Raw genomic sequence first — 25,360 nt, 5'->3', positions numbered from 1 at the left:
GCCCCCGCCTGGGTCAGCCACTCTAATGAGCGGAAAGTCCTCCCAGGCCCGCAGCCTTAAAGAACCATCTCTGGGGACTGCCTGGTGGGAGACGAGACAGCACACAGCCTCCTCGAGGGACTTTGACTCCCCCTTTACCGCCCCCCCCCCCCAAAAAAAGGTTGCCCTGCGATTGATTTACAATCTGTAACATACAAAGACAGGGCTGGAATCCCAGCCATCGGAAACGTGCCCAAACACGTGGAAAAAAAGTCTCTCTACCTAATACACTTTCCAGGCTTCGTTTGTCCTGAATATAATCCCAGACTGAAGGACTTTGCGGAAGGAGGCCATGGCACGGTGCGGGCCGAACCGCCTTTGAACCAGATTGTAAAACTGCCATCTATCTCTAACTATATTGGGTTGAAATAGTTATAGCAATCGACCAACCGTGTGTACACACACACACACACACACACACACACATACACACACGCACACGCAGCCTGGCTCGGTGAGTTTCAGAAACAGAAAAGTAACTCATTGTAGTACCTCGGGAGTTTAGGGGGGAAGACCGCGGAGAGGGGGCGCTATTTCCAGGGGCGTTTGAAAAGCACGGTCTGATTGGAATGTTATCACCTTTCAGATGGCCTCTCTTCTGGGAAGTTTCAGGGGGAAAGCCGAGATGCGAAAGAGGGCTGCACCTTGCTCCGGCCAGTGCGGAGGGGGAGGGAGCCGCGAGAGGCGCTGAGGTCGCACAGCGCCTCTTCGAAGCCTTTCTTTGTGGCCTCGGATTTCAGCCACCAGTTTCAGAGCATCTCCTTTGTCTCCCACTACCTCCTCTTTGAACCCCCCAGCGACCAACCCCTGGCCACGACTGCAAGGTCCACCCCTTGGCGCTGGCTGGCTCCTTCGCCAGTCCTTTCTCTCCTACTTCTAAGAACGATGGGCCACGACCTGTTTTTCTGAACTCTGAGTGCTTCGAGGAGGCGAGATGTGTGCGTGTGCTCCTCATTATCAACACTGGTGAAGAGGAGCGCGCTTAAGTCTGTGCGCAAACCTCCCCAACCCGACACTTTGCTTATTTAATATCCCGAGGCCGAGTCGGGACCTGCACATGCCTCTGATCGTAACCCGCCTGGAGGACTCGGGAAGGAGCCGCTGCCTTGCAGACCTCCGCTCGGCGAGCTTTGAGAGCACCCTGCGCCGGAGTCTCGGCTCACTGTGACCCCAGGAGCCGCTCCCACCCGGACCCGCGGGCTTCAGCGCAGCAGGGACCGGCTAGGTCTAGGAGGATGCGGAGGGGCAGCACGGAAGGGCGGCGGGCAGGGACTTGGGCGACTTACGGACATCCTGGCCGTGACACCGAAGGACAGCGGCGACGAGCAGCGTTAGCAGCACCAGCGTCTGGGGAGCCCCGAGGCGGATCATGGCTCACCGCGGGGCCTGGCCGGGCCGGCCGAGCGGAGCGCAGCGAGGCGGCACGAGCACGGCGTAGGTGCGGGTCTCACCGCGCCCTCATGCAGGAGGCCCGAGGAGCAGGAGGAGGAGGCAGGAGACCCGGCAGCCCAGCGGCGCTCTGCGTCTTCTCCTCGCCGCAGCGCCCGTTATATGCGCCGGGCCCCACTGGAGGCTGGTGAACTGGCCCAAACCGCGGGCCGCCCCCGGCCCCCCGCGGGGCTGTAACCTGAGACCCCGCCCCCGGAGCCCGCCCAGGCCCCGCCAGAGCCCGCACCTGCCCGGCCCGGACCCCCCTCTCAGCTCGCCCGGCTTCCTGCCCCCCACTCCAGTGTGCCGAGTGGCCTGATCGGGCGGGGCGCAGAGTCAGCCCCTGTCCTCTCCCCTCCCATCGGGGGCTGCGGCGCTGCCCCCTCCGACCACAGTCGGGGAGGGGGGCCTCCGGCCCCTCCCCTCGGAGTGCTGCCCGATTGGAGGGGCGGGGGGTGTTTGCAGAGGCCCAGGCCGCGAGCCCCAGACTGGGACTTTGGAAAAGACTTGGGAAGGAGGAGGGAAAAGTGGTAGAAAGGAGCAGCGCGGGAGGTAGAGGGGGCACCGCGTTGGGACCTTGGACTGCGGGGGCGAGGGGGGGTAGGGCGCTAGGGGAGCCCACGAAGGTATCTGGACCCCTAAATCGTAGAGACTGGCCAGCAGGGTCAAGTTTGGGGGCCCCTTTCCGGGGTACCTGGCCCCGGGCTCCCACCTGGATGTTCAGAAGTCAGCCCCCCAGCCCCTCCCCCATCCAGCTAGGCGATGAAAGAGCCTCCTCGGGAGCCCGGGCAGACGTGGGCCGGAGGACCGCCAGGAAAGGGGCCGGTGTGTAGCAGCACAGAGGGAGACCTGTGTGAGGTGGGGGAGGGCGGAGGCAGGTCCTGGGAAGGGGATGGAGGAGCCAGAGAGGACGGAGAAAGCCGAGACTAAACCGAGCACGCTGCCGAGGTGGGGGACTGTCTAGTTCCGGGCTCAGACGTGGTGTCTGCTCTTCCTGGCCCGGCTCCGGAGTCCGGGGGGAGTGGGCGCTGCCGCCCTGGGTGAGCAGCTCCAGCCAGAGACAGTTGGTCACTCTGCAGCCCCGTCCAGGGAGCGAGGAGGCCTCTCCAGCTGGACCGAGTCCGTGAGCCAAGGGAGATGCCAGAATTTCCTAGTTGGCCCCCTGGCCCTCCGCTTCCCACCTCACCTCACCTTCCCTGGTGAGCGCCGCTGGCACCTCAGCCCCAGGGCTCAGCTGTGCTCCTCGCCCGGCTCCTGCTGCCTCCTTTGATAAGAGGGAGGAAAAGCCCCCAACGGGCTTCTTCCTCTGAAGGAGCTAGTTTTCTGTCCCCAGGATTGTAGGTTCCCCCAAAGAACTTCAGGCAAATACAAACTTGCACGAAACTCCGAATTGAGCCCTGACTTAGCCAGAACTCCCCTTTTCAGCAGTAGGGTTTCTGCAGCACTTTCCTCCTGGAAGTTGACAGACCCTGCTTCTACCCCCCTCCCCCAGGCTGCAGGCTTCCACAGGAGATTCCAGGCTGCCCCTCACTCCACCCCCACCCCCATGATCTGAAACTTCTGAATTCCAAGTGTGCAGAACTTCACTTGTGTGCAAGTGTGCTGGCTGGAAAGGGGAAGAAGTTCCATTGTTTAAGGAGATGCTGCCACACTCTGTCCAGGCGGGATGGAGGTAGATGACGGTTGGAACCACTGATCCCAGCGTCTCCTCTTGGGCCATGGGCCTTCCTTGACTCTTTCCCCATCTTCCTGTTCAACTCCTTGCACTGAGCTCTGAGCCACTCCCCAGCCCCAGCCCCAGCCACTGCCAAGAGAAAGCTGATCTCACGGCCACAGTGTCCTGTGCCCCCCTTGGGGTCATGGGTTCTGTCTTCTCCCTTCTCCACCGGGGAGGTAGAATGACCAAATCCCACTCATTTATTAAGACCCTCCAGCTGAAAACCCCTCTGAGGTCCTTCCCTGATCTGTCTAGAATGCAGGGTCTCTCTGCATCCCTCTGGCATTTATACCCTGAGTCCACACTTATACTCGAAGCTGCATACTTTGTGTGTAGTTCTCATGTTCCCCCTTGTAGTCATTGGTCCTATCTTACCAACGAGCCTGGACGCTCCCTGAAGACAAGCACAGGGCCCAGCACAATGCTGGCACACAGATACATTCAGCGAAACCCCCGTGGACTAAGGCATTTAAATGCAACCTATGATTTATGATGCAAGCAACATACCAGCAGCTATAAAGTTAGGCATTCGTCCATTTGACCTCAACTACAAGTGGCCATAAGAATTCAACGGAAAAATAAGGGTTTTGGTGAAAACACTAAGATATAGGAAACGTTGAAATCTATTTTAAAGTGATCTAGTTCAATGGGCAGCAAAGAGAGACATAGTTCTATTGCTAAGTTGCTCTTGATTTCACTCCCTGACTCTGATGATTCATCTTTGCCAGTGAACTGTATCGACATATAAGAGCTCTGGATTTTTTCCAGTAACCATGGTTCATCTGTGAAAGCCAATTTAGTTCTCCACTCCCTGTGGGGGGAAAGCTTTCTCCTCAGAGATGAGAATTGACAAAAACAAAATAAAACTTAAGTTGACAAAGCCAAAATAAACTATGGAAATTAGTTAAGTTCTAAAGTCAACCAAACACCAATATTAATATTTTACTGATTCATGAATCCAAACAACTACAATTTTCAAACTTCTAATTTGTGACTCCGACTGGAATTGAACCCATATGTGGTGAATATATATGTATGCATTTTGAACATAGTAGAGTCCTTCTTTACTCTATTAGCTCATAGTTTACATAGTGTATTAACAGGTAGCGTCATCTGACCTCACCATTCAGCAGTAGAAAGAGGTAATATAGGAGAGCAGTTGTTGGATAAAGGCACAATAAGAACAGAATGAAGGGCCCTAGCTGGTTTGGCTCAGTGGACTGAAGGGTCCCGGGTTTGATTCTGGTCAAGGGCACGCACCTTGGTTGCAGGCTCCTCCCAGGCCCAGCCAGGATCAGCAGGAGGCAACCAATCAATGTGTTTCTCTCACATTGATATTTCTCTCTCTGTCTTTTCCTCTCTCTTCCACTCTCTCTAAAAATCAATGGAAAAATATCCTTGGGTGAGGATAAAAAAAAGAAAAGAACAGCAAGAAGGGACAATAAGAGAGGAGATAGAAAAGCAGGAAGAGTTGATGCAATGAATAAAAAACATGAGGAAGGGGCTGGGCAGAGAGGAATAAAGGGGGGAATGGGAGACATCTGTCATACTATCAACAATAAAATATATATATATATATATACATACACACACACTCACACACATACACACACACACACACACACACACACACACACACGGTAGCCTAGGGCCAATAGGGTGGAGTCAATAGTACAATAGTCCTCAATGATTCCAGGGAATATTCTGTTTTATAGCATCTGCTACAGTCCCTGTGGTTTATAATGATGAACTTAAATGTCCAACAAAATGTTCATTTAAGTGTATTATGGTCCCCTGAGTAGAAAGGAAAATACATAAGTATTCCACTTTCGAAAGGTCTCCATTAAACATAATGAAAATAAATGTTCGTTCACTCAATGTGAAGAATCTACGTCCTGGCAGAGTTAGATCGACGAGGACACACCATGCTTTCCAGGACTGTAGGACTGGAATCAGAGCTGCTGTTTCCCCGCTTGGCGGGAGTCAGGCCCCGGGGGCTGAGAACAAAGGTCCCACCTCCATCATTCACTTGCACCTTTAAGTACAACACGCCTAATGTAGGTAGAACAGCTAGAAATAAGAGACACAATTAGTGTATCTACACCAAATCAGACCAACTCAGTGAGACAGATGGATTGAACCAGTCATTTTGTGGTGTGTAGACAAAGTAACTGTTTCACTATTTTTCTCTCTTTTATGGGGATATTAAATTTAGACTTATGTAAACACAGCCTTATTGGGAAAGATGTTTGTAGGTAGACTGTAAAGAAAAGATCTCTTTCTCTCCCTCGACACAAATCTCATTTTAAAATAGTGATAAAAGTGAGGAAGGATCCACATTCCAAAGAGGCAAGCCCACCCCAAATATGGCAGGTGGTGAATGCACAGCCTTCACTCAGCCTCAGCCACACTTCACACAGGCGGCGGGCCAGGGGGGCGGGGGGCGGGGGTCCAGCTCCCCCAGTGACATTCCGCTTCTGTTGGTCGGGCTCAGCTCAGACATCCTTTCAAGATGTGTTTATGTTTTGCTTTGGCATTTGGGGGGCAGAGTAACAGGATCAGGACTGTCCAGGATAGGATTCCCAGATTTATTACATTCTAGGAGCATAAATGTGCTATTCTGTCTTCTCAATCGCAAACAGCATTAAGAGTCCCAGCCAGTCTCCTCGGCCCTGCCCCAGCGCCACACTGGAACCGAACACCCACTCCTGTCTGAAATGGGGAAACAGAGAATATTAAGAGACTATCTTTGAATCCATTGAGGAAACAAGAAAAAAAAAATGACTGTGAAAAATGCTGCAAGGAAGGCACTCTCCTACCTCCTAAAGAACAAACAAAAACAAACAAACAAAAAACAAACCAGAAAGAGCAGCATTCTGGAAGCCACAGGGCAAGCTGGAGAAGGTCCCTGGGAGAAGTGAGTCTCCAAGGGTGGGTGGGATTTTGTTTTAAAGGAAATGATTATATATATATATTGATTTCAGAGAGGAAGGGAGCAGGAGATAGAAACAACAATGATGAGAGAGAATCATTGATCGCCTGCCTCCTTCATGCACCCCCCCCCCCCCCGCCCCACTGGGGTTCGAGCCCACAACCCTGGCATGTGCCCTTGACCGGAATCGAACCTAGGACCCCTCAGTCTGCAGGCCGAGGACACTCTATCCACTGAGCCAAACCAGTTAGGGTGGGTGGGTGGATTTTGAAATGCAGTGGAATAGTGAGAGGGCAGGTCCCCTATTCAAAAGCAAAGAAGGCAGATGAACCAGGAGACCAGGCAGGGGACCCAAAACAGTGTGGAGTCAGCCAAGGGAGCCACTGGGATTAAAACGTGTCACCAGGGATGAAATCGAGGTCAGACACGGAGGACTCCATGAATGCCACTGGTTGTCGCTGAATCAGGCTCAGACCTGCCTTTCCCACTTCTCATTTCCCCTCTTCTATCTGTCTCCTACTAGATAAGCCTTTGGGGGGAAGAGAAATATGTCTGGGCTTTTTTAAGGCTTACGGTTGGAAGCAATGGCTGTACTTTTTACACAGAAATGATCTTCCCATTTCACTTTGTTTTTTTTTTTTTAAACACACAACACTTCATGCCAAATCTTGCATTTTCTTGAAGTGTGTGGCTTTCTGGCTTTAAGGAACATATGTCTCTCTCATCAGCTCCCGATGGCTCTGGGGTAAAGGGAAAAGCATAAACGCCTCAATGCCGAGCTGTCGGAGCGCTCCCAGCAGAGGTTGCACGTGGAGCACGCAGGTCCACATCCGATGGTGGTCCAGCCACAGCCATCTCCAAGGGCCAGACAGCGTTTGCTCTGGGCACTAGTCACACAATGGCACAGTCCAGTGGCTCCAGGGGACACCCTTTGAGGGGCCAACAACCTGCCAGACATATGTAAGTAGGTGGCTTCTATCCCCTGTCTCTCTCCCCGCCATGATCTCTTTGCACTTACATATGGCCAGTACCATGGAGTTGCCCTCATTCATTCATTCATTCACTCATCTATCTCTCAAACATGTAGAGCAGGGGTCCTCAAACTTTTTAAACAGGGGGCCAGTTCACTGTCCCTCAGACCGTTGGAGGGCCGGACTATAGTTTTAAAAAAAACTATGAACAAATTCCTATGCACACTGCACATATCTTATTTTGAAGTAAAAAAACAAAACGGGAACAAATACAATATTTGTATTTGCATGTGGCCCGCGGGCCTAGTTTGAGGACCCCTGATGTAGAGAAATCCTATATGAGTCTATTCACATACCTTCTTGAGAGCAGGGGCCATGACTTGGACATTTAAAGTGTTTTCCAGGCTCCCTGTCACTGTGCTGTCCCCTAGTAAATGCTCTAAATTCTTGCCACTGGAAGTGTGGCCCATCGACCAGCAGCATTAACCTACCCGGGAACTTGTTAGAAAAACAGAATCTACAAAATCAGGATTGGCATTTTACCAAAATCTCCAGATAACTCATTTGCCAGTTAAGGGTGGATACGTGCCCGTCTAAATATTGGTGGGCCGGTGGTGATGCGTGGCCCTGGCCAACAGCAGCGTGGTCTATTACCGGCTGGGATCACATCCGCACCGCAAGGAGGGACGGCAGAAAGAAGTGAGTTGAGGGAGAGGGATGGACAGCGGGTTGCAGAGCAGATGACAAATGCATGACTGAAAAGCCTGCTGCTGGGGGCGGGGGGCGGGTGTCAACTCTCAAGTGCTGCCCCCTTCTGAGGTCTCGGGGAGGTCACTTTTCACATGTTCCATTTCTCAGACAGGAAACGGAATCGGTGCTAGGAAGGGGCTGACCCATTCCAGAGCTCCCTCCTGAATTCCCTGGAGAGAGTATCAGGGCTCAGCTTCGCACAGAGTAGCTGAGTCTTACCTCTTTCCCAAGGGCCTCCCAGCCCCGCCTCCAGGAAACTCCTGACTCACGAACTCTTCCTAAGTGGGAAGTGTCATGGACAGTAAGGAGCTAGACTGGGGTGCCTCTGGGCCGAGCAGGATATGTGTCCCCTCAGAGAGCCAGGCACCTGGAAACCAAGTTTATTCTCTCTAGGGGGTGGGGTGTGCCTGCCCTCCAGGAAGTCCCTGAAAAGCTCAAGGCAACGTGTGGTCAGCTTCTAGTGGGCCCCTGTGCCAAGAACAACCTTGGGAGGGAACAGAAGGACAGTGCGTGCCACCCTGGCCCATGCAGAACTAGTGAGGGCGCCTTGTCTGCTCTGCCCGAGGCCCCTGTCCAGGGAGGGCTGGGGCACCATCTACTCTGCACATCTGCACCCCACTCCAGCCGGCTGGCCAGCTCCTCACCTGGCACCACCCACTGCCCGGACACCCCTCCTGCCCTCCCAGCCTCCTGGGCTCAGACCCTTGGAGACCTCCTTAACTGTCTCCCCTCACTCTGCTCCCGTCCCCTTCCCCTCCCATCCCTGGGCCAGCCTTCCGTCAGCTCCATGTGCTGAGCTAGGCATTTGCTAGGTGGTGTGGGGGACACCAAGCAAGATGGTTTGACGTGGATCCTGTCCTCAAAGAGAGTACTGCCTCAGAGATATTCACATAAAAAGCCGCACTTCGAGGCAAACGAGTTATACCATGATATGTTGTAACGTGGTGACATGGCTCAGCACCTGCCACAGGTCCAGGCGCTCCGTTCTGGCCTGTAGCGGAGAACAGCTCTCCTGACACAGGCTCGGGCAGTGAGGGCAGCCCGGTCACATCTGTCCACAGCGATTACTAACTGTGAGGATCTGCAGCAATCTGCCTTCTTCCACCCTCCTCCATCCCCAAGAATACCTTTCTTCCTCTGCACATTAACTAAGATACCAGCAAGGCCCCCACAGTGGTTTTCCTTCCTTGTCAACTGGTTATAAAGGACTCCATTCTCATGGGAACAAGAGTAAAAAAATCCTGCTTGCACCAAGTTTCCTCCTACGCCTGCCCATCGAGAGGCCTGTCCAGTTTCATCCTAAATGTATCTAGAAATGCACACCAAGCTTAATGTTTTCCTGAACACGTATATAAAGCGATAGGGTGGCCCTTCACCTTGCCGGGTTAGACATGGGAGCTGCACCTTCCAGCTCCATCCTCTTATCCTCTCAGGAGAGTCATTGGGCTCCTCCGAACCTCACCCATAGAGCAGGGAACTGTGCTCACGGGCTCACTGTAAGGATGAATGAAGGAACAGAGGTGAAGTCTCGGCAGAGAGCTTTGCTGGGGATGCTCAGTGCCATGGGCAGTATCCTCAGCACTGCCTTCCTTGGTCTCCACCCCAAGTTGTTGCCCTTGCCCCCCACCCCCAACATACCAGAAAGAAGCAATCTCACATCTCGATTTCTCATTTAGTCGAGCCCTGTTAGCATTTTTATCTTACCAGTTATGTTTCCATGTGTTTGGATTACAATGGACAGGATCTAGGTTGATTGATGAATAGCCTGGAATTTGAGGTGCAGAGTTGGAGATGTTTTAGTTGTAAAATCAGCAAAGCAAACTCGGCATTCACAAACTTTCAATATTACCTGCAAAGGGAACTTGGCACTAGGGACACATGGGCCCAACGCTTGGGCACAACTTTTCCCTAAAAAGGAGAACAGAACTTTCCAGGTTATCATGAAAGCTAGGAAGACTGAGAGCAACTGACCTCAACAGCTATCAGCTTCCACAAAAAGACACGTTTGATGTAACTGTGAAAAGATCAAGATTTGAGAGGAAATGACCTGAAAGGCTTTTTGATCTGGTTTGATGAGGATCTCCAGAGGTTCTAACTCTGAGATATGAGAGGGAGACGTTGTCCTTTTCAAGTCAGCTGGTATTTCCAGGCAGGGAGAACAGTTCGAAATGATTAAAAAAAGATACCTGATTGTATCTAAGTGTTTCTGTCTCTTTAAGTCTTGCTTGAAATTGTGTAACTTTATTTATAAATTACTTATCCTGATCCTCTGTGATCTTTATATCTAACTATAGTAATAAAGGGATTTAGTTTGTCAGGAAAGATATATTTAAACTAGAGGCCTGGTGCACGAAAATTCATGCACTGCCCTTTAATAATTTAATATCAAGGACCAAAGTGGACAGACACTGAAGGGAGGTCCCTCAGCCCAGCCTGCCCCCTCTCACAGTCCAGGAGCCCTCAGGGGATGTCCTACTGACGGCTTAGGCCCACTCCCCACAGCCAATCAGGGGAAGGCGCTGCCCGCATCACCCCCTTGCTGCTGCTGCCTCTGGCCTCCCTCTGCAGGAAGTAACCCAGCGATCAGGGGAAGGCGATGACCCCATCACACCAAAGCCACAGCAGCTGCCTGAGCCTCGGCCCTCGCAGCCACCATGGTTTGCCTGAGCCTTGGCCTGGCCCTCATTGCCTGAGGCTTAGGCCCTGGGCTGCGGCAGCCATCAGCAGCAGCTTGCCTGAGCCTCGGGCCGGCCCTGGACAGCAGCAGATGCCATCTGAGGCTTGCCTGAGCCTCAGGCAGCTGCTGCGGCTTTGTCTGGAAGGACGCAGAGCACACAGCCCTGCCCATCTGCGTGCACCTGCTGCACACACAGCCTCCTGCTGATCAGTTGTTATGGCGTGATGGTGTGACAACCATTACCAAATTAGCTCTTTATTATATAGGGCAGGAAACTGCATATTCCAGGTTGTTCAGATTGCACGCAGATAAGATAGAGCCTCCACCTGGTGGCAGAGGGTCACAATTGCAGGCATAGCACCCAGCAGCAAATGGCCTGAGGAGTGCTCACTTGGCCAATGCCACCTAGCAGCAAACATCACATCCTCTCCTCTTGTGGAAGGGCTATAACTACCTAATGCTCTGCTTGTGAAGTTAGTATGTCGCTCTTGGTGAGATTACACCTACTGACATTAAGTAAATGAGAACACTTAACAAATGTTCACTTCCCCAATAGTAATGCCTGTGAGTGTCTGTCCACTTTGGTGTATTGGTCCTTGATATTGAATTAAAGGGCAGTGGTTACTTTTGTCTAGCACCGATTCTCAATGGAGATAACACTGGATGATGAGAGCTATTGGGTAATTTTCTATCCTGAGAACTTGTGAGTAACATGATCAAGACTGGGATGGGGAAGAGATAAGGAAATTTTGAGAAACAGTGGCTGCTGTCAGTTTATGCATTTATTGAGAGCGGACTGATCACCACTCTGGCACGCTGGGCTGCACGGCTTGCAAATGTGCAGAATGGTGTGTCTGGAGACTCACAAAAGGAGCTACTATTTCTTCTTTCCAGCTTGGAAACAGTACTCATTGCTTCACCTTTCTTTACTCACAGTGAGTTACTCATTAGAGAGGTTGCTTTATTACTGAGATACGTATATGTGTTGGGGCGGGGGGGGGGGGGGAGTTTTAGTTACCCCAGAAGGAGTGTGTCCAGGGTGAATCCAACACCTTGTGGTGGGTAGAGGTGAGAAGACAGGAAAAAGGCAATTTCATTATCAACCTTTCCAACAAACATTTAAAGAACACCTGTATTGTGTACTGTGCCATAGATGCAGTTATGTAATGTTCTATTCCTTTCCTTGAATAACTTATACATTCTTGCAAATCTCATGGGCATGGAGCAGTAGAAAAAACACTGGCCTTGGAGTCAGGAAACCTAAATTTAACACCGACCTGTGCCTCTAACTAGCCACGTGATCTTGATCAAAATGCTTTACTCTGTGGGCCTCAGTGCTTCCCCTGTGGTTTTGTGATGAGAGGCACCAGCTCGTTTCTTTTCCTTCACCACTTTACCCTCATCCTCACAGAATTTAGGTTTACTATCAATGACCCATCAATTTAATCTGAAAACCAACCACTAGGAAGAGAAAACGAGAGATCAGCTGGCTGAAGGGTTAACTTTCCCACCCAGTGTGGCTAAGTCAGCTGGACCATCCCCTGCCTCTGGGACTCAGCACCCCTCTCCCAGCCCTACCTGTCTCCTGGGTCCAGGCCAGTTGTCCAAGGAAAGCAGAACAGTTGTCCACAAATAGGAAGCAGGCCTCCTCCAGGCACTCCCCTTTCCCCAAGACCCAGAGAAAATGCCCTGAGAGAGGGAATGTGTCTAGATTTGTCTCCTGTGCTTTGGCTTGGAAGATGAAGAATCCTCATCAGCTGCTCCTGGGCATCTCGGCTGGTCTTCTGGACTCTCATGACTAATGATGACAGATGCTCTGACAGAAAGATCACCTGGAGCCCTGTGTTTTCTTGACTGAGTCATGGGCCAGCCAGAGGTAAGGAAGGAATTCCCAGAGCAACCTGGTGTTAACCTCTAGCCAAACTGACATTCCTATTGAGCTGTCCAGGGTAAAACTCTCCGAGAATGCTAATCGGCGCTCAAGTATACATCAGTGAGTCAGCTAGTGTTTATAGGGTGGTAGTCTGTGGACAAAAGCGTGAGTGCTCTAACCTGAACACCTACTACAGGTCCAGCGCACAGGCATGATGTGAAGAGTACAAAGGAAATGTTTTGTAATCCCTGCCACCAATAAAGCTTCACCCACATTTAAAGAGATGGCCACTTGCCCTGGCTGGGTGGCTCTGTTGGTTGGAGCATCGTTCCATGCACCAAAAGGTTGCAGGTTCAATTCCCAGTCAGGGCGCACACGAGAGGCAATGGACCAATGTTTCTCTCTCACATCAATGTTTCTCTCTCTCTCTCTTTCTCTCTCTCTCTGAAAATCAATAAAAATGTATCCTTGGGTGAGGATTTAAAGAGATGGCCACTCAAATAGGGTTTCAGGGACAGAGCTGCTCTAAGAGCTGCTTTAGTTCTGTCTAATAGAACTCTCAGATGATGGAAGTATTCTATATCTGCTGTCCCTTAGGGTAGCCCCTAGCCACATGTGGCGATTGAGTACTTGAAATATGACGAATGCAATTGAGAAACTAAATTTTTAAGTTTACTTCATTTTAATTGGTTTTACTTTTCATTAAATAGCCAGATGTGGCTAGTAGCTACCACACTGGACCATACAGCACATTCTTGCCTCTCCAGCAGCCTCACATCACCTGGGAGACTGTTAGAAATACAGAATTTCAGGCCCTAGCCCAGACCTACTGAATCAGAACCTTCATTTTAACAAGATCCTGAGGTCATCTGTTTGCACGTTAAGGTTGAGAGGCACTAGTCTAGGGCAGGGCTTTCCGTCTTGACTGCATGTTAGAATCACTTGCATATTGGGGAGCTTTTGAAACTCCCAATGCTGTGACTGCACCCCAGACAGATTAAACCAGAATTACTTGGTGTGGGGCATGGAACCCAGGCATCAGTTCTACCTAAGCCCCTGTATGATTCGGTGAGTACCCAAGGTTGAGAACAGCTGCCCTTAGGCCATGCAGGTGAGCACCCAAGGTTGAGAACAGCTGCCCTCAGGCCATGCAGCCAGCCGGGGCCACACTCCAATGGCCAATGGCCGAGCCCATCTGAGGGCCAGCAACTTGTGTAGCCTCTACATTCACTTAGGCCTGGCTGGGAAGCCAAAGGGAGTTATTCATCCTCAGCAAGTGTGAGAACTGGCTGGGCCTATGTTTGTTTCCAATGCCCAAGTGAGATGTTCATTAGCTTTTGACAAAACACATCCAAATGCCACACCATCAAAGCACATTGGACCGGAGGATGACTGACGGTGGGGAAGGGCTGATTCATTCCTCGCTCTGCGACCTGGATCACCCTGCCATCCCGGAGCAGCCCATGAAGAGAGCTATTCTTCCCATCCCGGGTGGAGGTGGCTGGTTTTTCCAATGCCACTTGTCTTCGGCTGTCCCTCCTTGCCACTCAGCAAGTGTCTGAGGGCCACTGGGGCCAAGGAGAAAAGGTGGGTTTTCCTGAAGAGCCGGACTCTCTCACCCTGTTGATCCCAACGGGACCTGAGAGGCTCCAGCCACTTTCTAGTGACAAATGGCATTTGCAGAGATGAGCCTCATCTCCCAGTTAGTGAAGGTTCGGGACAAGCATGTTGAAATCTGCCTCTGAGGAAATCAGGTCTCAGGAGCAGCGAGGCTGTCCCCGGGCAGGAGCTGCAGCCCACGTGGAGCGCCAGTTTCCAGTCTCGCTGAGGAACGTCACCCTTCACTTCGGTGGGATGGAGATGCAAGTGGTCCACTTTGGAAATGGGATCCTCAACATGCGATTATTAGCTCATTTGTCTGGCATGTCTATAGGATTCATAGTTCTGTGACCCCCGGGCCAACCTTAGGAGACTTGGCCGAGACAAGGGTGCCCTCAGGAAGGTTACGAGAGAGCAAACTGTGATGCTTTGCCCATCGTGGGGCAAATGGAGGCGTGAGGGTCAGCCCTGGGAGTGCCCAGGACGGCCCGAGCAGGGGCCTCTGCTGCTCTCCCTTCACATCCACCTCCACATGCCAGCTACCCAGCGTCCTGCAGATGTCCAGATATCCTTAGAAAGCTTTGTTAGCCAGCGGCCCCTGGGCCACAAGCCACATCTGAATGAGGCTCTCTGTGCTCCAACTGGGCATGAGCTCATTTCCAGGGAAGAATCAGGAAAGAGGCAGAGGGAAGACTGTCTCTCCTCCATGGCCGTGTAGGGGAGGTCGTGCCCAATGGAAGCAGATGTTGGCCAATGTTATTCAGCTGTCTCAACTCTACTGCTGATCCACTGCCTCAGTGAAGACTCTGTTACCCACCTGCACTGTTGTCTGTGCTGTATAGTTAGCACTTTGCAAAATGCTGCCTAATTCTTCAGTGGCACTTATTAGCATGCCATAAAGAATCAGGACCCAGCAGGCTACTTGATGGTCCAGTGGTCCAACCTCTTGACTTAGAGACAGGGAAGTGAGGCCGGGGTGGCAGAGCTGTGAACCAGAAAGGAAGCATCAGCAACACTTTTTTTAAAAAGGCCCTAGCTGGTTTGGCTCAGTGGATGGAGCGTCAGCCTGTGGACTGAAGGGTCCCAGGTTTGATTCCTGTCAAGGGCACATGTCTGGGTTGCGGGCTCGATCCCCAGTAGGGGGCATGCAGGAGGCAGCCAATCAATGATTCTCTCTCATCATTGATGTTTCTCTCTCTCTCTTTATCTCTCTCTCTCTCTTTCCCTTCCTCTCTGAAATCAATAAAATATATATACATATATATTTTTTTTAAAAAAAAAGAAAATCTTCCCTTCTGGGGGAAACATAGACATTAACCTGGGAAGTGGTGTTTTTTTAAAAAAAGAACTTTGCAATTTTGTTCATGGATTTTTTTTTGCATCAATTTTCATTTTAAAATACTGTTTATTCTGATTACTGAGATTTTTTAGTGCACCTTAAACTTTGCACCCAAGGCGAGTGCCTCGCTCGCCTCACCCTTGGCCGAGCCCTGGCAGGAAGGCTAGAGACTTGCCCAAGGTGACACTGGCTTGGACAAGAGGCAAAAGGAGAACTTGTGTCCTCCAACTATGTCCACCTTCTTATTCTCTATCAGCTTCCAGTGCAAGTCCTGTTTCTCCAAATAAGGGAGAACGTATAGAATAACAACACCCTTACAGGGTTATATCCCGGCCCGAGAAGCAATATTAAAAAATCCAAGAAACGGCAAAATTGTTCCCTAAATAAAGGATTATTGTTGGTGACAGTATCAAAACATTGACACCACAGTGAGATAACAATAAATACAGAAACACATGCCCAAATGTGGACCACTTCCCTAGCTCAGGCCTCCTCTCCCCTGCCCTGCTTTGGAAACCACGGAGCCCCTTCCAATCCTCCTAAACCAGCTGTGGGCAAACTACAGCCCGCGGGCCGGATCCGGCCCGTTTGAAATGAATAAAACTAAAAAAAAAAAGACCATACCCTTTTATGTAATGATGTTTACTTTGAATTTATATTAGTTCACACAAACACTCCATCCATGCTTTTGTTCCGGCCCTCCGGTCCAGTTTAAGAACCCATTGTGGCCCTCGAGTCAAAGAGTTTGCCCACCCCTGTCTAAACCCAGGCTGATGTTCTTCCAAAGAGTTTGCTCCTTTCACCACACCCCCTCTGCTCACCAGTACATATGGTACCATGCTATACACGCTGGTCTACACGGGACTTCGTGCTGTGTATCTTGGAGATGATTCCACATCAACACACTAAAAACATCCCCATTCGTTTAATGATCGCTTAGTATTCCATTGTACCAAATTATGATATATCATCATTTCTTTTAGTCCCCTTTGCTGGACATTTGGGTTATTTCTCGTGTTTTGCTGAAAAAAATATTTGTATAGATGTCCTTTGCACATGTGTATGTTTATCTGTAGGATAATTTCCTGGGAACAAAATTGCTAGGTCAAAATTGATGTGCATTAAACATTTCAACAGATATTGCTAAATTCCCTTCCACGTGGCACATGCCATTCTCGCCAGCAATGCCAGCAACTTATGAGAATGCATATTCAGGTATTTAGCATCGCCTTTGCCAACCATTGCCATGCGGTTTACAACCCTCTGGTCCTTGTCAATCTGAAGAGTGAGACACTGTGGGTATCTCGGTGTGGCTTTGACTGGTATTTCTCTTATTAAGACTGAGTTTTGTTTTGTTTTCTAGGAACTCTTTGTTCACATTCTGTATCCACTTTTCTGTTGAATTTTTGTATTTTATACTGTATTTGACTTGGATGTGCTCTTTGTACAGGATGCTAGCTAGACCTTGCTTATGAGAAGAGTTTCAAGTACTTTGTGATGCAACATTTTGTCTTTGACTTTGCCCATGGGGGTTTTGTGAGTTTGCCATATAAAATCTTTTTATTTTTTATGGTTAAATTTGTCATTATTTTATTGTATAGTTTCTGGTTTCATTCATAGACTTTAAAACAGTCTCATTGCCGAAACGGGTTTGGCTCAGTGGATAGAGCGTCGGCCTGCGGACTGAAAGGTCCCAGGTTTGATTCCGGTCAAGGGCATGTACCTGGGTTGCAGGCACATCCCCAGTAGGAGGTGTGCAGGAGGCAGCTGATCGATGTTTCTCTCTCATCGATGTTTCTAACTCTCTATCCCTCTCCCTTCCCCTCTGTAAAATATCAATAAAAAAATATATATATATTAAAAAATAAATAAATAAAATAAAATAAAATAGTCTCATGGTTTCTTTGGGCTTCTTTAGGGTGTAATTTTTACATTTAAACATTTGATCCACATGCAATTTATTTCATTTTAAGGTGTAGGCATGAATCTGACTTTATTTCCCCGAGTGCCTCCTCTTTCTCCCAGGACATTTATTGAGAAGTCCATCTTTCCTCACTGGCTGAACTGCCATCGTTACCATGTTGTAAATCCCAGTTTGTTTGTGCCTATCTCAGCTCTTCCCCGGCCCCCCGCCCACATACCCCTGCACCGCCCCGCCCCGCCCCTCCCCCTCCATCTCTCTCCTGAGTGCAACTCGGACTTGACTGCAGACACTGGGATGGGACACAGCAGGGGAGGGGGAATAGTAAAAGGATTTGATTTTAACATCAGAAAACGTCTAATCTCTCTCCAAAGAATCCTACATCTAAAATGTCTTTGCTCCCATAACTCCTCTCAAAAGAAAAACAAAAAGAAAACAAAGAAGTTTCCTCATTTAAAAAATCTATTTGTTTACCCAGCCTGGAGGGAAGCCCCTCTCCTCTGTGCACTCTGCTGATCCCCTCTCGGGTGCCTTCCCTCCAATGTGAGGAGCCCCAAGGCCTGCGAGCAGAGCAGTGGCTTGGATCACCCAGTTGCTTCCCTCACAGGCTCCCCGCTGTCCAAGCCCAGCACTTGACGGTGGAGTGTAAATTGAGCTGGTCCTTATCTTAAAGACGTTACAGCAGACCCTAAACAAACACATTAACAGCCACTAAGAGACCTAACTAAAGCCAGCCAACAAATTAGCCTGCAGGAGATTTTGCTGAAGCATCATCCTTCCCTCATGGCCCCTGAGCGCCTGCTCCCTCCCCACCAGCTCTTTCCCACGCACCTCCCACTGGACTGGAAGCGCCTGGAAGGCAGCCGCCCTGACTTCCGCTTCTTCCGCTTTTCCCTGCAATAAACAAGCACGGTCCCTGAGGACCTAATAAATAGCTACTGAAAATAAAATGAGAAAATAAATCTTAGATGAAACAGCTAATAGCTCCCAGCCATCAAAAGGAATGCTTTCCTTTGGAGGCACAGACTACCCTAGAGTCCAGAGGGTCTAAATATAAAGTCAGTGAATACACTTGTACACATGGGCTTGGGGTGAGCATTTTTCTAAAGGGTGGAGAGGAGGGCCCTTGGTGTTCATCAGAGTCCAATAATAAGAAATTAAAAATTAAATTTTTAAAAATCTGTAGATAAAATAATTTGATGTCTGGAATTTGCTTCAAAACATTCCAGTCAGAGGGCAGGGAATGGGTGGGGTAGGTATAGTTATAGATGAAACAAGGTTGATCATTGTTCAAGCTAGGAAGGGAAGGAGGGAGGGAGGGAAGGAGGGAGGAAGGAAGGAAGGGAGGGAAAAAGGAAGGAAGGAAGGAAGGCAGGCAGGCAGGCAGGCAGGAAGGAAGGAAGGAAGGAAGGAAGGAAGGCAGGAAGGGAGGGAGGGAGGGAGGGAGGAAGGAAGGAAGGCAGGAAGGGAGGGAGGGAGGGAGGGAGGCAGGGAGGGAGGGAGGGAGGGAGGGGGAAATCCTTGCTACAGAACACAATGAAAGATACAGACAGCCCATAGTGCGCAGCTGTCATCTCAGTGCCAGCTCTATAGGAACAAGTTCTGCCCAGGGCTTTCCCTGATTCGGGTCTGGAAGCCTGAACATTGTTGCGGGTGCAGAAACATGACCTCCACCCTCTATCTCAGCATCACCCAGAGAGAGGGACCAGAGTCCCTGAGGCCATCTTTGCTCATCTGCAACTTCTCTGCTGAGCCTCCTACACCCCAGCAGGGCTTCGTGGGGTCAGGGAGATGGTTATCTGAGGCCCTTGGCTCTCTACCCCCAACCCAGGCAGATGGAGCCCCCGTGGCCTGAGCTTGTGCAGAAGGGGCTGCGGCTGCACCGTCTGGATGTGCTTAGAGTAGAAAATTCACAAGTTCCAAGCTCTGCTCCCAAAGCAAACCTCCTGGGCCCAGGTGTCTGCACCCTCCCCTCCCTTCGGAGGAGCTCCTGGGCCGCCAAGCGGGCGGCGGCTTTGAAACCAGCTTGTGTTTGGGTTGTGAAAGCACCAATGTTTGCAGTGTTTGCCCAGCGGAGAAGGAGCATATTTTCTCCCCAACACAAACTCAAAAGATGCTCCACAAGTTTTTCTTCAGACTTTCCACGGGAAACATAAATCAGGAAGAAAAATGGCTTTAGGTGCTGAGACCTGAAGCGGAATTTCAACCTGAAGGAACTGCTTGGAACAAGCGCTCTCTTTCTTTTGATGAAGCCACCGAGAGTCTGGGCCCACATTTCTCTCCTCCGAGCAGCCTTCGCAGATGAGGCAAAGGGAGGAAGAGGACCAGTTCTCTGGCCGGGGCGTCGCCCACCTAATGGGTGCTGGCACTTTTGCTCATCAGCTTTTGAGATTTCTTAGCTAATGTGCTAAGGTGTTATCAATCTTTTATCTTATTATTTATTTATTTATTTATTTATTGGTTTTAGAGAGAAAGGAAGGAAGAGAGAGAGAGAGAGAGAGAGAGATTGAGAGACATTGATTTGTTGTTCTACTTATTTATGCATTCATTGGTTGAATCTTGTATGTGCCTTGACCAGGGATAGAACCCGCAACCTTGGCATATCGGGACTAAGCTCCTACCAACTGAGCTACCTGGCCAGGGCTTCTTTTATCTTTCTTAAATGTGTGAGAGTAGAACAAACTGGGTGCTTCCACCCCAGAGGCCTGCAATTGGCTGGCCTCGCTGCCCTTGTCCCTGGTCTCTGCCCTCAGGGTTTGCAGTCTGCATGCCACACAAAATAAGAGTGGCCATGGCAGTGCTGAGTGTGCATCAGTCCATCCGGCTCTGAATAATCATAAGGACTTTCCCTGTACAGAGGATCAGAGTGATTCTGTTCATGGGTCGTAGCTACCAGCGGGCTGCTTCCGCGTTGGGAGTTTTTAGAAATTATATGTCACAGCTCAAAGAAGCCCCAGGCCCAAGAAACAAAGGGGTGAAGTCAGATTGCCCAGTTCTAGTGGGGCGGATGCCACACGCTGATAGATGCCTTCTGAGCGACACATTGTGGGTTTACTAGGGCCATAGGTGAAATGCTTCCAAGCCACCATGTCTGTCTCTTGACATCTGAGAACCTTTCTTCTAGAGATGTTTCCCTCTCCTTTAACACTCTATCTTTGGATGGACCCATGAAGGCCACTGAGCATCTTCAATTTTTAAACATTATTATGGATTCATACTGCCGCTAAACAAAGCAGGGCACCGCAGGATGGTGCTCACGAGAAGTCCATGCCTCCAGCTGGAACTTGGCTTTGATGTACAAGATTCAGAGAAAGACCCCAGAAACCATTTCCTTTTTGGCTGAAGTTTATTTATCCTGTTTATCTGAAGCCAGAGCCAATAATCCAAAGGGCTTTCGAAGCCTAGAAAGGTTTCTCAGCACTCCTCTGTGCTCTCTGGGAAGGCCAGCCGAGCTGCAGGCTACGGCTGTGTTCCTGGGTGGTGCCGGTTCTGACAGGGCCTGGGGAGCAGGTATCTCCCTAGTGATGTGAAGGACAGGCACAGCTGAGATTGGCTCTGAGAGGAGCCGGGGGGGGGGGGGGGGGGGCGGGGGGGGCGGGGTGTGAGAGTCGGAGGGGCAAGTGAGGAAGACTGATGCTGCAGAAGTTATCAGGGTGTGGGTGGCTTTGGGGCCACAGAGATCTGGGCCTGAGCCCAGCGCAGCCACGGAACATAGGCGCCACCTGACACGCTGACAGGTGTCCTGACTTGTGAAAGTGGCACAATATTAGCACCTGCCTTTTGCAGTGATTGTGAGGATTAAATGAGACAAATGAAGGAAGAACTTCGTACAATCCCAGCTCACAGTTAGTGCTCAGCAAATGCAAGCTGCCCTAATTATGACAACAAGGAAGGACAAGGGACAAGTCAAGGCCGGGGAGAGGGGAGACACCAGCCCCTCACCCGGCCCAGCCCCGGCCCCATTCCCCGGGACAACACCTCTCCCAGTGCAGAGGCTCAGATGTTTATTAAGAAACCACCCATCGTTGCTGGGAACTTTACATTTGCAGCACGGGTCCGCGCACCGCCTGACTGCCAGCTCTCAACAAGGCCTCATTCACTTCCCCAGGCAGCGCCCCCAGGGGCCCCAGCCCCTCAGCTCCACACCCACTAGCTACCCCCTCTGGACCTGGTTTATGGAAGCTTCCCCTCCCGCTCTAGCATCAACCCCCACCCCCCACTCCCCGCCTGGCCTCCCCCTCCCCTGGCTCTGAGAGATTTCTGACTTGCCTTTTCCAAATGTGAAATCTCTGATGAGGTCACTTCAACTGGGGGAGCCAGGGGAGGGTCACAGATATTTCCTTAGCGCTGATGTCACTGGGGTGATTTTCGGTGGAACCTGGGATAAACATTTTTCATTTTCATAGTTATGTATTTATTTTTGTAATGGATCTCTTTTAACGAGCACTGGAGGAAAAGGCATACTCTCAATCCCATGATATAGTCTTAAATTCAAATAAACTTGAGTAAAGCAAAAGAGATGAGAACGTGGATTGAAGGGAAGTATTAAATGCATATTTGTCCAGCTGGCCCTCGGATCTGACAAAGGTCTCTGGGAACCCCGCACCCTTGATCCCCACCCTCACCTCACGCTTCCTGGACATGGCAGTCGAACGGACACCATTTCGACCTAAACAGGCTGGCCCTGCCCCGGACTGGTCAGAAGGAGGGGCTGCTCCGTGTCCACAGAGCTCGTGACAGGACGCAGCTCTCTTGATTGGTCGGGGTTCTGCCTGTCCCCAGCTCTCTGCACCTGGCCCGACTTGCTGTCCTCAAACACCACTCTCACCATCTCTCACTCCGACTGCTCAAAAGTCCTGTCACTCCCCATTGCCTCCAGAGTAGAGGCCCTTGTCAACCCATCTCTCCTGCCTCTGCCTCAGGCCCACAGCGCTCACTGTCTCAACATCTGGTCTCCCCTCAGCTCACGCTGCTCTGCTGATGTGAACCCCACCACCTCCACCCTGTCCTGCTCCACCTCCACCTCCTCCTCCCTGCAGGAGGGACAGCTCGTACAGCACGCTGCTCAAGGTCAGGGTCTGAGTCCTGATTCTAGCACTAATGCTTGCCAGCTGTGTGTCCTTGAACCAAATGCTTACCCTCTCTGTTAACCAATTGCCTCAGGTGTAATGAGAGGGGAATGGCAGCAACAATGACCTCCTCTCAGGTTTGTTGGGAGAACTGAATAAGATAATGCTCTTGGCATATTACCAGACACAGAGTAACAACAAGTGCACTGCGGTGGCTGCAACTTCCTTGAACGAGGAATTTCACTCTTGCAAGAGCAGCTTCGGTAGTCGTTTTCCAAGGAGAAGGTGTTCGGTAGACATGTGTCGCTGGTTGTGGCTGTCCTGTGATGTGTTTTCTACGTGCTTTTAAAAAATATATTTTTTTTATTGATTTCAGAGAGGAAGGGAGAGGGAGAGAGAGATAGAAACATCAACTATGAGAAAGAATCACCAATTGGCTGCCTTCTGCACAACCCCCGCTGGGGATCAAGCCCAAAACCCGGGCACGTGCCCTGACCAAGAATTGAACTGTGACCTCCTGGTTCATAGGTCGACGCTCAACCACCGAGCCACACAGGCTGGGCTATCTGCTTCTCTTGATCAGAGACTCCACAGAGCCTGAGGGCAGGGTCCCCTTTCCGGGCCTGAGAGCCCTTTGCAGCTTTGAAGAGCATCCATTCCCAACTCTCTCGGGGCCTTCTCTTCTCTGGGCGTGGTTATGTTTGGTCTCCAGGACTCTTTCTGGCGCTGCCTCGTCTTCCTTTACATCTGGCCTAACGGCTAGTCTTTCCAGGAGCAGGTGAGACCTGGGGAGGCGGCGGCACAGGAAGCTTCCCCAGAGCAGGTGAGTGGAGACAAGATGGTGTCCAACACGCACTGAGCCACCTTTTCCAAAGCCGCCTCCATCTCCATGGACCGACTGGAGAGAGGCCACAGCACACTCCGACCCAGGGCTCCTTGTGCCAGGCGCTATGCTAGGTGCCCCCATGAGATGCAGGCCCTGCTCCTTGGTCCCTAGCCCTCAGCAGCCAGGGGCCACCCTGGAGCAGACCCAGAGCTAGCAGTAGCCCTCTCCCCTGGCCCAGCCCTCAGCTTTTTCTGAAAGAAATGTTGTGTTCCCAGACCCTCCCCCCACTACATCCCCTTCCTCCCACCGAGCCATCCCGGTTGGTCCCGGGCTGCAGGCCAGCAGCCCCTCTGTGTGCAGACTCCAGCGACACGGCTTTGTTAGAAAACCTCATTAGCAGACAGAAAGGCGCAAGGCAGCTCAGCACCGCATTCCAGGTGTCAGCTGAGAGGGGCTGCAGGAGCAAAGGCCATTAGACCAGACTGAGGTCAGCCCCTGGATGATGAAAATAATAAGCTGTGACCCGGGAGAGGGGGAGAGCGGTGGGGAGTGAGCTGGTAGGCTCAGAGGGGATGCCTGCGCTCAGGCTGGGAAGGGAAGGCCCAGGATCTGGAAGGGGCACCAGCTTCTCCACCTCGATTCTGGGAATCCCAGAGGTCTGATCGGCCTCCATTACGTGGATTCCTGGAGGGCGGAGGCTGGGCCTCAGGAGAGGGAGCCTCAGAGCCTGGCATGTGCTCTGCACAGGCGGGAGTCAACAAATTTTGAGGAGTAGAATGAATATTCAGCATGTTCCCTCCCAGGGAGGAGGGCCAACAATAGCTGACTTCTTTAAAAATAAATAAATTATGTATATATATACATATATAGAGAGAGGGGGGCTGGAGAGATAGGAACATCAATGTTGAGAGAGAATCATTGATTGGCTGCCTCCTGCATGCCCCACACTGGGGATCAAGTCTGCAACCCAGGCATGTGCCCTGACGAGGAATCGAACCCTGACCCCTAGTTCATATAGGTCGGCACTCAACCACTGAGCCACACTGACGGGAAATAGCTGACTGCTTAGCACTCACTGTGCGCCAGGCACTAGGCCAGTGATGGTGAACCTTTCGAGCTCGGCGGGTGTGTCAGCATTTTGAAAAACCCTAACTTAACTCTGGTGCCGTGTCACATATAGAAATTTTTTGATATTTGCAACCATAGTAAAACAAAGACTTATATTTTTGATATTTATTTTATATATTTAAACGCCATTTAACAAAGAAAAATCAACCAAAAAAAATGAGTTCGTGTGTCATAGGTTCGCCATCACTGCACTAGGCGAAGTGCTGCGATCTCTAAGCTCTTAGTAACGCATGCCCTAGGAGTGATGGGCTCCATTTTAAGGAGAAGGCAGTGTAGACACCAGAATGTGTTATTTGGGGCTCCTCTGGCTCTTCAAGAACTCACTGGAACTACCTCCTGACACTTGGAATTTCTAAACCAGGGACACATTCCTTCCTTCCTTCCAGTTATTCATAAAAAGGCTGAATGGGGACTGGGGCTGCGCAGCTGAACACTCCTCTTGCAGGGTAATTAGTGAGAAAGGCTGGAATCTGGAATTCCCTGGCCTGAGGGGGAGGGCTGCCCCAGGCCGCTGCTGAGGGAAGCAAGGACAGGGCTGTTTGCCTGTGCTGGGCTTGATTTATGAAGTCTTTAACCTGAGGCTCCCTCATAAAGGAGCTTTGAGGAGACGAGGGAACTGGTTATGAAAGGCCTCCCTTTCTGAGCATCTGTCAGCAGGCCTGCTGCCTGCCCTCAAGGTCTAGGAACCCTGTGCCCACCCCAGGTCCGGCCTGTGGGGATGGGGACACCGGGAGAACTGGACGGGACTCTGGCCTTGTCCCCACCCCTGCTCGGGCTTCTTGCCCTCTACACCCTCTTCGCAGAAGCCTGCAGGAGAGGCCTCAGAGCCCCTGGTCCCAAGCTTCCCTGGACAGGCACGTTGCTCGCTTCACTGAACCCTGGTTTTCAGAATGAGCAGCACAATTCCTGCCCCGAGGGAGGGCTTGCAGTCACCATCTCCCCCACCCGCCCGCTGGAAAGCTATCCAACCTCTTCTCGTGGCCCTAACACAGAGCATGAGCAGTGGGTACAAAACTGCAGTGTGTCCAACTGGATTCTCCTGGATTGAATGATGGGAATAAGTGAGATGTGTTTGAAAGCGCCTAGTAGGC

General features: G+C 50.9%; 1 protein-coding gene across 1 annotated transcript in view; it reads right to left on the bottom strand.

Annotated features, from left to right (window-relative positions):
- The window catches only part of COL2A1 (collagen type II alpha 1 chain), a 30,522-nt gene extending 29,112 nt beyond the window's left edge, over positions 1-1,410 (bottom strand). Inside the window, exon 1 of the mRNA XM_070407796.1 lies at positions 1,326-1,410. Within this exon, the coding sequence (XP_070263897.1) occupies positions 1,326-1,410 (85 nt within the window). The remainder of the gene's footprint in view (positions 1-1,325) is intronic.
- Between the last annotated feature and the right edge of the window lie 23,950 nt (positions 1,411-25,360).

The sequence above is a fragment of the Myotis yumanensis genome, unplaced genomic scaffold, assembly GCF_028538775.1.
Source record: "Myotis yumanensis isolate MYYU_CA2020_CCGP unplaced genomic scaffold, mMyoYum1.0.hap1 SCAF_3, whole genome shotgun sequence".
Lineage (NCBI taxonomy): Eukaryota > Metazoa > Chordata > Mammalia > Chiroptera > Vespertilionidae > Myotis > Myotis yumanensis.
The sequence above is the reverse complement of the archived record's forward strand: the minus strand, read 5'-3'. Positions and strand labels throughout refer to the sequence as shown.